Source organism: Anthonomus grandis, chromosome 9 (assembly GCF_022605725.1).
Source record: "Anthonomus grandis grandis chromosome 9, icAntGran1.3, whole genome shotgun sequence".
Taxonomy (NCBI): Eukaryota; Metazoa; Arthropoda; class Insecta; order Coleoptera; family Curculionidae; genus Anthonomus; species Anthonomus grandis.
Genome location: NC_065554.1, coordinates 19944321 through 19959955, shown reverse-complemented (window position 1 = coordinate 19959955; position 15635 = coordinate 19944321). Strand labels below are relative to the sequence as shown.

The 15635-nt window shown below is 31.5% G+C and overlaps 1 protein-coding gene across 6 annotated transcripts in view; it reads right to left on the bottom strand.

The window, feature by feature from the left end:
- LOC126740118 (retinoic acid receptor RXR) overlaps positions 1-15635 on the bottom strand; it is a 79781-nt gene that overhangs the window by 4007 nt on the left and 60139 nt on the right. For all 6 annotated transcript variants that reach the window (XM_050446031.1, XM_050446032.1, XM_050446029.1 and 3 more), the window contains 4 exons: positions 11481-11585; positions 11227-11425; positions 2206-2420; positions 2021-2151 (listed from right to left, as the gene is read on the bottom strand). In XM_050446031.1, coding sequence (XP_050301988.1) covers positions 2021-2151; positions 2206-2420; positions 11227-11425; positions 11481-11585 — 650 coding nt within the window. The remainder of the gene's footprint in view (positions 1-2020; positions 2152-2205; positions 2421-11226; positions 11426-11480; positions 11586-15635) is intronic.

Below are 15635 nucleotides of genomic sequence, written 5' to 3'. Positions count from 1 at the left end.
GCTTTTTCCTTTTGCCTCTATATACCACGATTATGATTGATTTCTTCGAATGCTACGTTTTGGATTAAACATAAATATGCTGATCGTTCTGACCTTTTGACTCACATAAGTTTTTTGTGAAAAGTTTGTAAAAGGTTATTAATCAGGGTGCCGTGTTCGTTTTTTTAGCTTGTGTATTTTTCGCCTATCCTGTGATAACTTCGATTTTTAAACTTTCATGTTTATATTGTGCTCATTTGTGTTTCCTTAGACGTATTTCCTTACGTCTTTTCTAAGGTTCTGATTTATTTTCCTATTTAGTTCTTTGTACGCCTCTGATTCTCTGTCTGTGTCCTGCGTTTGATTAGGTTTTCAGTTCTCGGGCTAATTTTACTGTTTTTTCTTCGGCATATATTAAGTTTGTTGCTGCCTGTATACTGCTTTTTATGGTCTCTAAGAGTTGGTCTAGTCCCATCTTTCTTATTTTTGTTCTATCGCTAATTTTCTTTCCGAGTATGTTTTGGAAATTCTGTTTATTTTTATTGAATTAAATTAAAATTGATACAAAGTTTAATTGAACATGACTGTCATTTGTTAATTTCTTAATTAGAAAGTACTTGAGGAAGAAAGTTAAAATTTTTTGATGAAATGGATTTTGATATTGCCCATAGGCCCTGAAAGTATCTGTAAGTCAGCTCAGTCAAAAGTTATTTAGCTCTAAGGCCAAGCTTAAAATTGATACAAAATTTAATTGAACATGACTTTTCTTTGTTAATTTCTCAATTAAAAGTAATTAAGGTAGAAAGTAAAAATTTTGAAACGGTCTACAGTACTGCCTATAGGCCCTGGAAGTTTCGTATCTGTAGGTTTCCTCAGTCAAAAGTTATTTAGGTCTTAGGGTCAAGTTTTTCGTTATGAGTTTATTTTTCTCCAGTTTTGCGATGCTTGATATGTTTGTAATAAACGATCAATGTTAGTGTCGAATTTATTCAGGACTATATAACGGCTCAGCAAATTTCCTTATTATTTGTTATCATTTTTCTGCCATAAATATAATGAAATTATCGACGTAGTATTTTTTTGTATCTTCTATGGAAATCCATAACGAATTCAAACGGAAAAGAATTAAGACGTTAAGCAACGTTTCGGTCATTTATTAAATTTTCTTACTTAATCTACAGTACGTCAAGACAAAACAATTCAAGTATTAATATATATAAAAACACAGATTCTTTTCATCAGACAACATATAATTTACAGTAAGACGAGAAAAACTTTATTATTTTTAACAAATATTTTAAATTAAAATGCAGGATAATAAAAATAAAGAGATTAGAAATTAAAATAAATGTTAAAACTGACCTTGTTCCTTATCCGTAGTTTTTATTCTTAGTGCCGTATAGTACCATTAAAATACAGGATTCCAAACAAATGCTTGCTTTTTTAAGTAAATTAGTGTATATATTATGTAAATTTGCAACGTCTGTTCCAAGTTCGATATTGTCAGTAATTTAAATATGTACTTAACATATCCCGGTTCTTTGCCCAAAATCTTTTTTTGTGTGTGTGGATGGCTTTGCCATAGCAGTTTGCCATTTTTTGGGTCCAAAATATTAACATCTAAACCATAATATTAAAATTAAAATTATGATTTAGCTCGTTTAAATATTTGAATTTTTTGGCCTAATATTTGTTGGTTTATTTTAGTTTAAACAGTATCAATAAAATGGTGGAAACGTTGCTCAACACATAAAAACTCCTTAATTTTTTTTATTCCTATTGTTGGCTTATGGTACCTCAGCACCTTAATGAAACAACCTGGAGAAAGAATCAAATGAATTGATATTGATTCTTTTTTCTGTAAAAATACAATCATTTATATGAAACATTCCCGGTACGTAGTATTTGCGGTAAATATATAACATTTCAAAAACATCCTAAAATATTTTCGAAACATAAGGCTGTTACCTGAAACATTTCTGATATATCAATAAAGTTATTACTTATTGGGGATAGTAAGCTTAGGCTTCAGGAGACTTACCTGGATTAAACAGTATTAGGGCTCTGAGACAAGCGTATTCGGACTTATCCATCCTGATTTCTCGTAATTTATTGATAAAGTCCTGGATCCAGACGTAAATGTTGCCTACTCCGATATAACTCGCTGTGGCTCTAAAAACCAATATTAATTAAAAATATATTGGAGGTAAATAGCAAGACATTTACTCATTAATAGTGAGTCCCGTAGACAATAAAATCCCTTGCTGGATGGTCATCGACCGGTGTGCGAGCGCCATTATGTGAAGTTCGTTCCAGTTGTTTTTTAGCAGGATAATCTGGTCCTGCATATTGAGTGATGTAAAATGTGGAAGATACTTTGCCCAGTCCAGAAGTTGGATTAGGTGGGCGTTTGAGGCTTGTCGGATGTTGCTGTTTATGTTCTGTAAATATGATAGAAAACAAAGTTAGTATTGTTAGTTTATTGATACGTTTCAATAAGATGAAAATAAAATATCACCAGATTGTTGACTGTGTACCTGGGTGGTACTACGGTTTTTGTGGAATGAATAGAACACGCCCGCTATATCAACACCCTTTTTGTTTTGTTGTATAAAATATCAGTTGCTTATTAACTGTTTTGCAGTTTTAAAAACATGATTTAAGGTCAACTGATGCAATAAAGAAAAATGATGTTATGATGTGTATTGAAGGATGTTAGTCTTAAAGTAGGAATGATGTACGTAAACTGTATTAACCTAATGGCCATTCAATATAAAACACATATATAGTTCATATTTATTTATTTTAAGTTTCTAAATAGGTAACTTTTTCAGGTATGGTCATTAACAAAGATCTACAATCATATTTATTATTTATATTTATTTATTACATTAGCAATCATATTTGATTGTCATAATTTAATTGATGTTTTATTATTAAGTTTTTTAATAATATCCTGACACAATTACAAGTTATTTATATTTTAAATAGAACAAAAAATTACTAATTATTACGCCCATCAAAATTATACTACGCTGCTATTTCTTGGTCAGTAAGTGATAAAATAGAATCTTTAACACGCTAGCAGTAAATTTGTCTTTCGATTCCAATTATCGCCAATTTCACTTAACATATTGCAACCATATGCCTTAGAATATGCAATCTATCCTTTCTACATTAATATATTTTTTAAATAATCGCAAAGACATATGATTTCAAAGATTAATGGGTTACCAAACCCTTAACTGTCTTATCTGGAAAAATAAATAAAAATTGTTTATTGCTTGTCTGTGTTTGTGTACCAGATAAACAAAAAATTATAAAGTAACGTTGCATTACATTTCGTGGAATTATTCATGTTTAACATTGTTGCTCGACAGCCAGAGAATTTCTGTCAGAAAATACAATTTTTCTAAAAATATCTATTAGGACATGAATCTCAATAACCCAAAACATAAAGTCAATAACCGCTATTTATAAAATAATATATTATTATCCATCTTTGGATTCAGAAATGTCCTCCCTACAAATCGTTAAAAACAAAAAATCCATAAAAACTTTACTAAAATGTAATGAGGAGTGCCTAATCAGCAGGACAAGATTCTTGTCCCTAAAATTATACATATTGATGAAGCAGATAATTAAAGTATATGCAGGCAACTTTTCTAGTGTTTACTAGGGTTAAAAGCTGATAAGTATATGTACATAAAATGACTCTATCTGAAGTATTTTTAGAAAAATTTGTAGTCTGCAAAGATTATTTTGCTTCAGGCAACATCCAAAATGTCTCCTTAAAAAAATACATTCTGCCATCAATTTCAATGGCCCTAGATGAGGTCAAAAATAATACAGCGGTTTATAGTCATTATTCAAATGCTTAACTTTTGATAGGTTAGCATATGACTTACTTAGAAAATTAAGAAGAGAAGAAAGAAAATATTGCCTCAACTGCCTGGAAGCATCAAAAAATTACGTTTCTTCCAGGCAGTTGATGTGATGATTTTAAAAGAGTTTAGAACTAAAATTTAAAAAAAAACTTTTTAAAACTAAAATTTGGGATTACATTGGTACTAACATTTGGTATAACATTGCCATCTTTATTTATTTTGTATTCATTAAAATATGTAGTAACTAATTTAAGAGAGTACCCAACACAGAATAATGTACACATCCTCATGACTACAAATGCAAAAAATATACATCTTGAATAGCACTGAATTACAATCAAAAATATGTGTACCAAGGATTTTTTCAAAATGCAGTAAAAAAGTACTTTCAAAATTAGTTTTTTATTCAATCCGGGAAATACTTATATATATATATAACCATAACTTTAGTTATTTCTTAGTAACTCAAAAATTAAGTATTTTTCACAGTGGTGCAACAACATAGTAGAATCGGGCAGCTGTATTGGAACTATGAGTAGTGTTTTTAAGTATGTAACTTATTTCTCCTTTTTTTGAATGTACTTTACTATATTTAATTTTTAATGATTTGTATTTGGTACATATTTCTTATTTTACGTATATGTCTAATATTTTAAAGTTTTGTACTATTGGCTCTACTCTACTCTGTTTACCTCAAATTTGAAATCAAATTAATTTTGATTAAAAATTAATTTGATTTCAAGTTTGATTTTGATTTAAAAGTTTTGTACTGTTGACATGCGTAAAAAAATGGTATTTTGATACCATGTATATGCTACTCTACTCTTCTCGACTGTTTACCTCAAACTTGCAATCAAATTAATTTTGTACAAATTGAATATCATATAATCGATAGAGTTTGTTAAGATTCTCCCGTCTTTAAAATTCAATAAAATATATGATAATTTGTACTTTTCCTTGTTTGTTGTCTTTTCTAATAGTAACTCTAAATATTTATTTATTTGTAATTATATTTGCTATAGCCTAATTACATTCTGAAATCTGAAGTACTAAAGACACAGTTAAAAAACCATAAAATAATAGTACATCTGAGGCCGTTATTTGCAAAAGTCTCTAAACGACAAAATAATCAAAATTCACTTTTTTCGCCAAGATTAACAGGTTTTAAATAAGGACCGTATTACTATCGTTAAAATCTTTCATAACTGCCTCTTTCTCATATAAAAGTTAGTACAAATTTGCAGGTTATTTGCAAAACTCTTTCTTTGCTTGCACAGTTCATTTGCAAAACTGCTTATTTGCTCGTCAACCAATAAGCATGCTATTCTTGTGCCTACGTGACTAACGCCATGCTTTGTTTACATAGAGTGAATGGAATATATTTTTAGTTCTAATAGTAATTTCGTTGTGTATTGACATGTAATATCAATTGATTTTTGGTGCGATTTGCTGCTATGGATGAGTTAAATAATGATTATAAGATTTTACCTGCTCCAAGAGGAAAAGCACGCAAGAAAGAGCGACAACCGGAAAACTACGCTAGGGCTGTTAAAAAAAGAGATAGGTATGGCTTAAAAAAGGCTCTCAATCGGTTTAATAGTAACTAATTAGCTGAAATTATATTATTTTCAGACATACACCACACGTGCTTCCAAACTTTCCAACTTGTGGTCATGATGCTAAACCCGGACAACCGTATTTTTGCAGAACTTTAACAATGAATGAAATTAAACAATTCCATGGATACATGTATGAATCTAGATCTAAAATAGACCAGAATAATCGCATACTGAACTGTTGCAAAGGACATAAACCGAAGAGAGGAAAATCCAATCACGCTCAAGTCTCGATTCAATACAATGTTCGTTTGAAAGATGGAAAATTGATAAGCGTGTTCAAAAATGCGTTTCTAGGCATTACGAATTTTAGTGGAAACCGAGTGCAAAGAATACTTCGTAATTTTGTCAAAAATAGAGATCTCCCGAAAGAACGAAGAGGAGGGGACAGAGTAGGTCGCAAGAACGATGAAAAACGTAAACATATAAAAGACTTTATAGAATCTTTAACATGTGCAGAATCTCACTATTGTAGGAGCAAGACTAGTGTGCGTGTCTATTTACCATGCGATTTACATTTTAAAAAGCTTTATACTTACTATAAACAACGCGTTCCTAAGGATTTGCACGTTAGAATCAGTTATTTTAGAAAATTCGTGAATGCAAATTACAATATTGCGTTTGGAACTCTACTTACAGATTGCTGTTCAACGTGCCTACGGTTCAAAGAGCAACTAAAATTGACAACGTCAGCTGAAAAAAGATATAAGTTAACAACAGAGAATCGCGTTCATTTATTGAAGGCAAAGGCGTTCTTCCGTCTCTTGAAACATCCAAAACCAAACACAGTGTCTTTTTTTGTGGCTTTTGACTGCCAGAAAAACTTGGCCCTGCCTCGATTACCAGACCAAGCCGCATATTTCAGCCAGCAAATAAATTACAAGAATTTTACTATAGTGTCTGGAACGTCTAACACCAAGTTAACACCTGCAAACGTGAACGCGTATTTATGGACGGAAATTGATACTCAAAAAAATGCGAACACAATAGCCTCGGCAGTCAGGCATGCATTAAACACCAAAATATTTGAGCCTTCTGTCACAAAAATTAACTTGTTCGCTGATGGGTGCGGCGGACAAAACAAGAACACAACTATGATGACAATATTAGCCTACTGGCTTCTTAAAGAATCTCCAGAAAATATTAAAAATATTGAGCTCACATTTCCAATTGTAGGCACTCTTTTATCCCCCCAGATAGAGTTTTCGGATTAATAGAAAAGGAAGTAAAAAAAATACCCGTTATTGTAGAATCCAGTCATTACGACGCTATAATAACTAAACATGCTACAGTTAAAAAAATAGGTGTTGACTGGACCGTACAAGACTGAACTGAAGCAAAAAAAATCGTAAAACTTCCTGGAGCCTGGCATTTCAAATTTAGCAACGCAAAACGATTTATTTTTCATAAAAAGGCACACACAGTTTTAATTCAAGGTGAGATTAATTACTTGAATAACACAGGAACGCCTAAAAGTGTTTGTAAAAAAAATTGTTCGTTTTCATCCCTAGAGACAGGTGAAGTACCACTAAGCAACAAACTTAAAGGCGATAAAGCTTCTATTATTAGTTTACTGGTTAAGCATTATGGTGAAGACTGGAGAAAACTACCAGAGTTAGGCTTCTACAAAAATATCCTAAAGCAAACCGCTGCAAGTACGATTTGTGTGAAAACGAAATCGACACTAAAATTATTTAATTTTTTTCCTATTATTTCTTGGTTTTTTGAATAAGAAGATACTTGAAACTTAATGTTGTTATTTGAAAAACTTTTTTTAATATTTGTAACAAGTTATTTCTTGTTTAATTAATAAACTTTGCATTTAAAAAAGCTTTAATGAGTTTCTATCATTATTTTATTTGCAAAACTCTCTCTTTGTGAAAAAAAATTAGTTTTTTCAAAAACTGTAAGAGATTCAAATTTACGATCATTATTACTTATTATTAATGAATATTTTGTATTGGTTAAAAAATATAACAATCCGAAAATATAATTTACATGAAATATTTTTTGTTGCTCCTGAAAAGTAAATCAAATAGCAAAGAGGGAGAAGACCTCAGTAGTCAGGAAAAAGGGTAAAATATTGCTTCAACTGCCTGGAAGAATCAAGAAATTACTTTAAATGCAATCGATAATTGATTTAGTTTTTCCAGGCAGTTGATGTGAAAAAGTTTTTTTTTAAGAAGTAAAGTCCAAGTTGATTCTATCCACACAGAGTTCTTTAAGGCCTCTGACACAGTAAATACAAATTCAGCCATACATACTTGAGCTCAAGGTTATTTAGACTTTTATGAAAAATAGCTCCCAGAATTTTAAAATAAAATTTGATTTTGATAGATATTCTCCGGTTATGGTGTCTAAGATATTGGTCGATTCTGTAAAAATCTGGTGAGATTAGTAAAGAGAATATGAATATGGTCTTTTGTGAATTATACAGGGTGTCTCACGACGAATAGACGCGATCGATATCTCGGAAACTATTTTTTTTTAAATTTTGAAAACTTGGCAACATGGCACAGTCGATGGGGGCTACACAACTAAAATATTTTGACAGTTGTGACGTTTCCGGTTATACCGGAAGTAGGTGTCAACTTCGTTATTTTAAATGGAACACCCTGTATATTTTTACATTTTTGGTTTTTACGTGAAATTCTAAGTATATTTTGTGTATAATGTCCTATACCTAAGTGTAACCGTTTTTGACATATTTTAAATTTCATGTGAAAAACTATGCTTATAAGCCCTAACATAATTACCGATTACTCCCTTTTAGTAGCCTTTATTTATTGGTTAGTTTTGGTTTTATTTTAGAGGAAGGACCACTTTAAAAGACTATTTTAATATTTGGCTAAAAAAGAGATACAGGGGGGTCAAAAACTAGCATTAAAAATTAAAATGAAAAAATCATTAAAAGTCAATTTTTTTAAATGGAAACCTTCTATTTTTATAATTTTTTCATAAAGATAATTAAAAATAAGATTAACTTTGTATAAGGTTATCTAGTCCAAAAATTGATAGTTTCCGAAATATTGGCAGTTTAAATTTGGCCTAATATTAAAAGCCGTATAATAGTAACACGGCTCAAGGATGGTTGATTAGTTGGGCATGACGGTTGTCATAGTAACCGCTAGAAGCGGCAACTTTTATATACAAAATTAACCTTATTTTTAATTATCTTTATGAAAAAATTATAAAAATAGGGGGTTTCCATTTAAAAAAATTGACTTTTAATGATTTTTTTATTTTAATTTTTAATGCTAGTTTTTGACCCCCCTGTATCTTTTTTTTAGCCAAATATTATAATAGTCTTTTAAAGTGGTCTTTCCTCTAAAATAAAGCCAAAACTAACCAATAAATAAAGGCTACTAAAAGGGAGTAATCGGTAATTATGTTAGGGCTTATAAACATAGTTTTTCACATGAAATTTAAAATATGTCAAAAACGGTTACACTTAGGTATAGGACATTATACACAAAATATACTTAGAATTTCACGTAAAAATCAAAAATGTAAAAATATACTTTCCTTATACTTATACTTCAGGGTGTTCCATTTAAAATAACGAAGTTGACACCTACTTCCGGTATAACCGGAAACGTCACAACTGTCAAAATATTTTAGTTGCGTAGCCCCCATCGACTGTGCCATGTTGCCAAGTTTTCAAAATTTTTGAAAAATTAGTTTCCGAGATATCGATCGCGTCTATTCGTCGTGAGACACCCTGTATAAGATATTGATAAGGGGCTAACGGATGTAGTATTGGATAGATGAAAGAGTTTACTATTCTAATACGAAACCATATTTTTATTGCTTTATTACTATATTTTTCTATATAGGTTAGAAACGAACGTGTTTTTTTCTCTGGTCCATAACAATGTGACAAAAATCACGAGCAACGGATCAACGTGAAATTGCTGTTACTTTAAAAAGCTCCGACCGAGTCCTACGAGTTTCTATTTGTATTTCTACAGATTCTCTATCTTGTACGCGTTTTTTCTAAAGATATAAACTGTTTTCTGAAGGCTGATAGAGCACCAAAGATGACCAACATCCAGGCAGCTGTTTCTGCTCTTACTCCGCAAATAATGACCGAAATCTATAAAATTGTGCGTAGAGATCTTCGATCGATTCCGATGATTGCTAATGTTCTTTAAAGGAAAAAGTTGAAAATTAATTCAGATGAAAATCCTATTTAAAGGTCAGTAAAAAGGAACTTAGTTAACAGAATTGAAACATAATTTTAAGTGGAGTCTGCAATACGTAAAGGATTAATTCAAGTGCCTGGACGAAACTAAAATAACTTCAACTTAATTTTAAAAAAGATTTGAAGGGGCATAAAAAGCGACCTACAAAAGGCACTTATTTTCTCCCCACAGGCATTTTAAGTGATTTTTAATTTTTTCCATGCAATTGAATTAATTTTTAGATATGTCCAGACACCTACAAAGTTTTAAAGAAATTTCCAGAACCTTTTGTGTCTTCCAGGTAATCAAATGACTTTATTTTTACGAACCTTACATTCTTGAAACAAACTTTTTTCCAGGTAACGTAAAGAAACGGTCAGACAAATTCAACATGACGAATGGAACATGAAGGAAGTCTGTGCGAAATATTTGATTTCTCAACAAAAACGCGTCCGTCAACAGATCTGCTCCGATTAGCCTAAATTGGTGGAAAATATGATCATTTGAAACCTTGATATTCCAATACGATGTTGAAATTTAGCGGAAATCCATGCGCTGGTAAGTTCCCGCATGCTCAAGATTGAAAAATGCGCCCGCTCTTAACGCGCTGTCTGTGAAGCGTTTTTTAGCCATTAGAGGCATTCGAGTGCTCGAACACTCGCGCCGTACTTGCCTGATATAGCACCCTATGACTTTTTCTTGTTCCGACAATAACTCTGCCTTAAAAGCCGGTTGGAGTTGATGGAATACCGAAGCGAACATCGGCGGAGTTCCTAAATTCTCTTACAAAAGAAGACCAATAGAAAAAATGAATGGAATGGTATATGGTCAAGAGAATCACCTATTAAAGGATAGCATTAAATAGTAGAACAATTATTAAAATAGTACTCTTTTTCATAATTGGTCTCGTTAATTAATAGCCAGACTTTACATGACTTAGCATTAAATTCCATTTCAAGGAACACCCTTTAATTATGTGAGATTTGGGTTATTAGGAACATTTCTGTCTACTTCTACTGGGCACTTTTCTTATAATTCTTTTTTTTTCAGGTCTTTCAAATCGGTTTTTCCATAAAGTCTGTTTGTAGTATTTAGTACTCAGGTCAAAAAAAAAAAAAGGATTTAGGTCTGGTAAACCAGCACGACATTCTATGGGATTTCCTCTCTGAGAATTATGCATCCAAAATTGCAAGATAGTGAAGAAGTTTTTGATCTGACAGTTCTGGTTAGCGATGCTATTAACACAGGAGTAAGTAACTAAAACTGAAGGAACTGGAGATACATCTGGCTAATTCATACTTTTTCCAAAATTTTCACCTTTATTAAAAAAATGTTGTGTTTCATTTTCATTTAAGAAGTTTATTATAATAAATTTTATTGAAGATCTAGGTTTCCACCCACATGAGAATACAATGTACAGCTAATAAAACATTAAATTGATCATCACGTAGATTGTCCAAATAACCTAAATTTATGATGCTGCTGAACGACTTAATTTATTTATTACTTAGTTCATATACTACTGTATGAACACACCTAAACTTACAAAATAAAACTTACATCTAACGACGCATTAACTTCATTACATTCAACCCTCTTCTCCGCCTCGACTATCCTTTCTAAAGGTAGATCCACCTGCATATTGGAAGTCGATTCAGGCTCGGAAGTGTCTCTGTCTTTCGTTCTCTGTCGTTCTTCTTGTACCGCCTCTCTTTTCATGCCCATTGATAGACATTTTTGATATCGACAGTATTGGCACCTGCAATAAATCAATCAGCGTCACAGAACTCAGGTTAGAAATATAAAATACATACCTGTTTCTTTGCCTTTTGTCGATAATACAGTTCTTTTCTTCTCTGCACGCGTAGGAGAGGTCTTTTCGGACAGTGCGTTTGAAAAAGCCTTTGCATCCTTCACAACTAGAAAGAAAAAAAAAACAGATTATAAATTATTTTTCAGACTTAAAATTGTTTCTTTCATAATCGGTAAATAGCAACCGAGGGTCTCTAAATAGACTCGTCGGCGAAACAATGATTGACATTGCAAGGCAACCAAGGTTAAGCAACAAACAATTTTGTCACGCCAACGTGGATTTTTGTATCTTACATCAAAGCTATCGGCCGCAAGTTGGTTTTTTTTATACTGATGGCGATAAAAATGCAATTATTAATCTGTACATGTCGGTATTAAGTTACGAACCGACAAACAGGATAAAAACGATGAATAGATAATATGAGTATGATTGTTGATAGCCAAGTAGATGACATTTATTGGATACTAATAATATTATGTTAAATAGGTGCTAGGAAGAACAGCATCGTTAATATTGATCAGTAGTTCAGTATATGGGAGATATCAGGTCCGAATTTTCTGATATCGAAATGTGTATGTATATATATAGTAGTTTTTGATTCCTTCTAGGGAATGTGATCGTAAAATTAACTGCAAAAATCGATGAATTGTAAGCGAAAAGTTTAGACTCTAGTGTATTGTTCTCCTTATTTTCTAGCCTACAAAATGTATAAGTTTACTGTTTGTAACATTAAGTACCTAAAATGATCATAGAGAGACCTAATTAGTGTCAACGATTGATCAATTTCTTTATCCCATGTGAGTAGCGTAAAAAAAGTGGGCGAGGATGATGTCATTCCAAGTAATTTCTTATGAAATTGTGGTGAAGTTAACAAGTAAGCGGAACTTAAAAAATGGAGCGCTGTGATTGGTCGAAGGTCCTCCCTTCTTTTCCTAATAATAAAATTAAAATCACATATAAAACTCTTGTTGTTATCGCAAAACGTAGTCCCCAACGACCTATTTACAACCTAGACTCCAACTACACACTATTGCCAACTTGCTATTCATTTTTAAATAAAGTAGCAAGTTGAAGATTGAACACTGCATCCAAACAGATAAGACTAAAAACTAATATCTCTAAAACTCAAGTGATGACAAACCTAGTAATTGGTGGTAGAATATATTATATGTCAACGAAAAATAACAATAATGAAGAAAGCAGCGAACAAAATAAGAACTACTCAAAGAGGAATGTAAATATCGATGTTGAGGTTATTTTTGAGAGGCAAAGTAACCAATACCGAAGTGTGAGCTAGAACAGAAGTCACGGACCCATTAGAGAAAATTACCTTGAAGTGGAATTGGGCAGTGCACGTTGCAAGGCTGAACGTCGATCGTTGCACACATAATGGAGACCAAGAAAAAATGCATTTAATATAGTGACGTATTTATACTAACTGGATGCAGATTGCTTAGGATAGAGAGTTGTGGAAGCAAACAAGGGAAACCTATGTTTCAACAGTGAACAGCTGGTTGATGATGAGGATGAAATTCCTTGAAATCTACCGAAATAAACATATACTTCTCCACCATTTTTCACTAAATCTTCTGATTTTTCATTAAATATTTTATTATCGCATCTTTGACCAATATGTCCGCATATACTCAATTCTCTTCGACCAATCACAACGCTCCATTTTTTTTGCTCCTCGTACTTTCAAACTCCACGTCCATAAAAAATGACAAGGAAGACGCATCATCACCCGCGCTTTTACCTTACTTATGTGTTATAATAAGGACACCGCCCAACAAAACCATACTCTGGCAGCAATCCAAATCATTTTATATAAATGCATGCACTACTAGGTCCAATAAAAATATCAAGAAAAGGAGTGCACCTTAGCTAAGCCTGAATAGTATTGGAGATTGCTTCACACTGTTTTACCAATTGATCTCAAAATCACAATACGTAACTCGCATAAAGAGCCAATTATATGCCATGGATATAAATAATAATAATTCATAAAAAACATAAAAATTAATTGCATAATTTAAGATTTACAGATGGATGAGAAGGTGGTAGGTTGCACTTTTGAACTAGTGCCAATAGACATAAGGTACAACATCAAACGAAAGTGTAAACCTACTTAATGCTTTTATTTTACTAGAGGGTGTCTTGATATTCAATTTTTGTTTCTGATTAGAGGCTAAACTGGAAGTTTAATTGTAAAAAAAGGAGCAGTTGAACAAAGGGTCATTATTATAGTTTTTTTTTTGAAAATGGCTTTAATTCCAGTAATTAACCTTCAGCAATGTAAAAACTTTTAAATTGATCGTCGACAACGAGCATTTGTAAAGGAGTTTCCAGACTGTCACGTTATCAGAGCATTGAAAATTTTGGGGAAAAATGAGAAAACATCAATAAGAATACACCTAGCGATGATGCTAGTCCAGAGGAAACCAGTGCAAGACATACAAGTCTTAAGTTCGTTATTTAATGCATTGGATAAACAACAAGTTGAATTTCGTCTTTGCTGCTTTCAACAGTTGGAAGAAGTAGTAGTAAAATATTTTTTTAGCCATCAGTAATAGATGCATCATTACAAATGAGAACTCCACTCAATCATGTGTACAGTAATGTTAAAGTTTTTCTTTTAAGATCAAGATGGAAATCCTAAAACTGTTACTGGAAATAAATTGGAATTACGTGTAGTGCATTTTATGACACGATAATAAGCTCTAACAGATTTGAGCAATTGTACTAAATAAATAAAATAGCATATTACTAAATGTTACTTAAAATAGAAGATCTGAGTTGACGTTCAGGATAAATATACAGAGCTTTCTTATTATACAGGGTGAGTTGTCTTATCCTTAGAGCAAAGAATTGGAGTTTTATGGGTATAATAAATAATAATAATAATGCTCATCATCTGTTGTAAGCACAATTACATATCATTGTAAAAAAAAATTCTCATGGTACAGTCTAAAGATTAAGTTCTTCTTATTCAGTAGACAAACATTATTGGATAAAGACTATTAATTTAAAATTGTATAATAAATATTAACATATTTCAGTTTATGTAAATAATTAATTAAATAGGCTATCTTGACGATATGATAGTTGTATTTGGTTCCCATGAAACAAATTTTGATAGTAAATTACTCGAGGTAGAAAATAACTCATTTAAAGACATTTGGTTGAAATTATTTAAGTTATCGGTAGCACAGAAAACCACATACTATAATGTGCTTATTGTTATATGTAATGAATCCAATTTTTTTTGATATTATAGTTAAGTTCAAAAACTAATTTTATATTAGTGTCTTTTGACGTTTAAAATTTACACTTTTTTAGAGAATTCCAAAAATAGTTTTATTGAGTTTCCAAATATAGAAAGAGCTCCTGCAATAGAACATCTAATGGAAGAAGACAATGAAGATAGGGCTACTACTGAAACTTCAGAGGAGGATAAATTACGCATATAACATTAATACGCACATAAATATTTATTTTATTCATTAAACAAGTACCTATAGGAAATAATTATGTTTTATTTTTTGGTGCATTTCTATACAATATAAACTTACTTTTTATAATTCTTAGCCCATTTTTATCTCGACCTAAAATTAAAAATGCAATTCTAGAACCTAAATTCATTATTAAAACAAGCCTTATCCTATAACATAAGGGTATATTTTGCAAAAAATAGTTTAACTTTCGACATATCTCTTAACAAAGAATTTGTACGTAAATATTTGAAAGCCTCTCAAAAAAACTCACGTTCAAATAATTTTAATTTAAATTTTAAAAAAGAAAACAACCTTTTTTTTCAATTTTTTTTTTTTTAAATATGTATTAATTTTGAATGATGTATTTAATTTTTGTCTTTTAGTTAATATCTGGTCCAATACGCCACATTGTTAACTATAAAAAAGGTGACAAAACTCAAATGGTTCAGTTTTCAAATCGCCAAGATATTGGGATAAGTTTAATAGGAATATAGAGGTAAGATCTCCAGAAAAAGTTCTGTTCCTAAAGTCAATATTGACAGCAGGTTGGACTGGAGGGCACATGCGTATATATGCGGCCTGCGAGTGTTGCACGATTTAGTTTTGCTTTAAAAGTGGTGTCCAACAATATGAATTTATATGCGGCCCTATTATGCCTACAT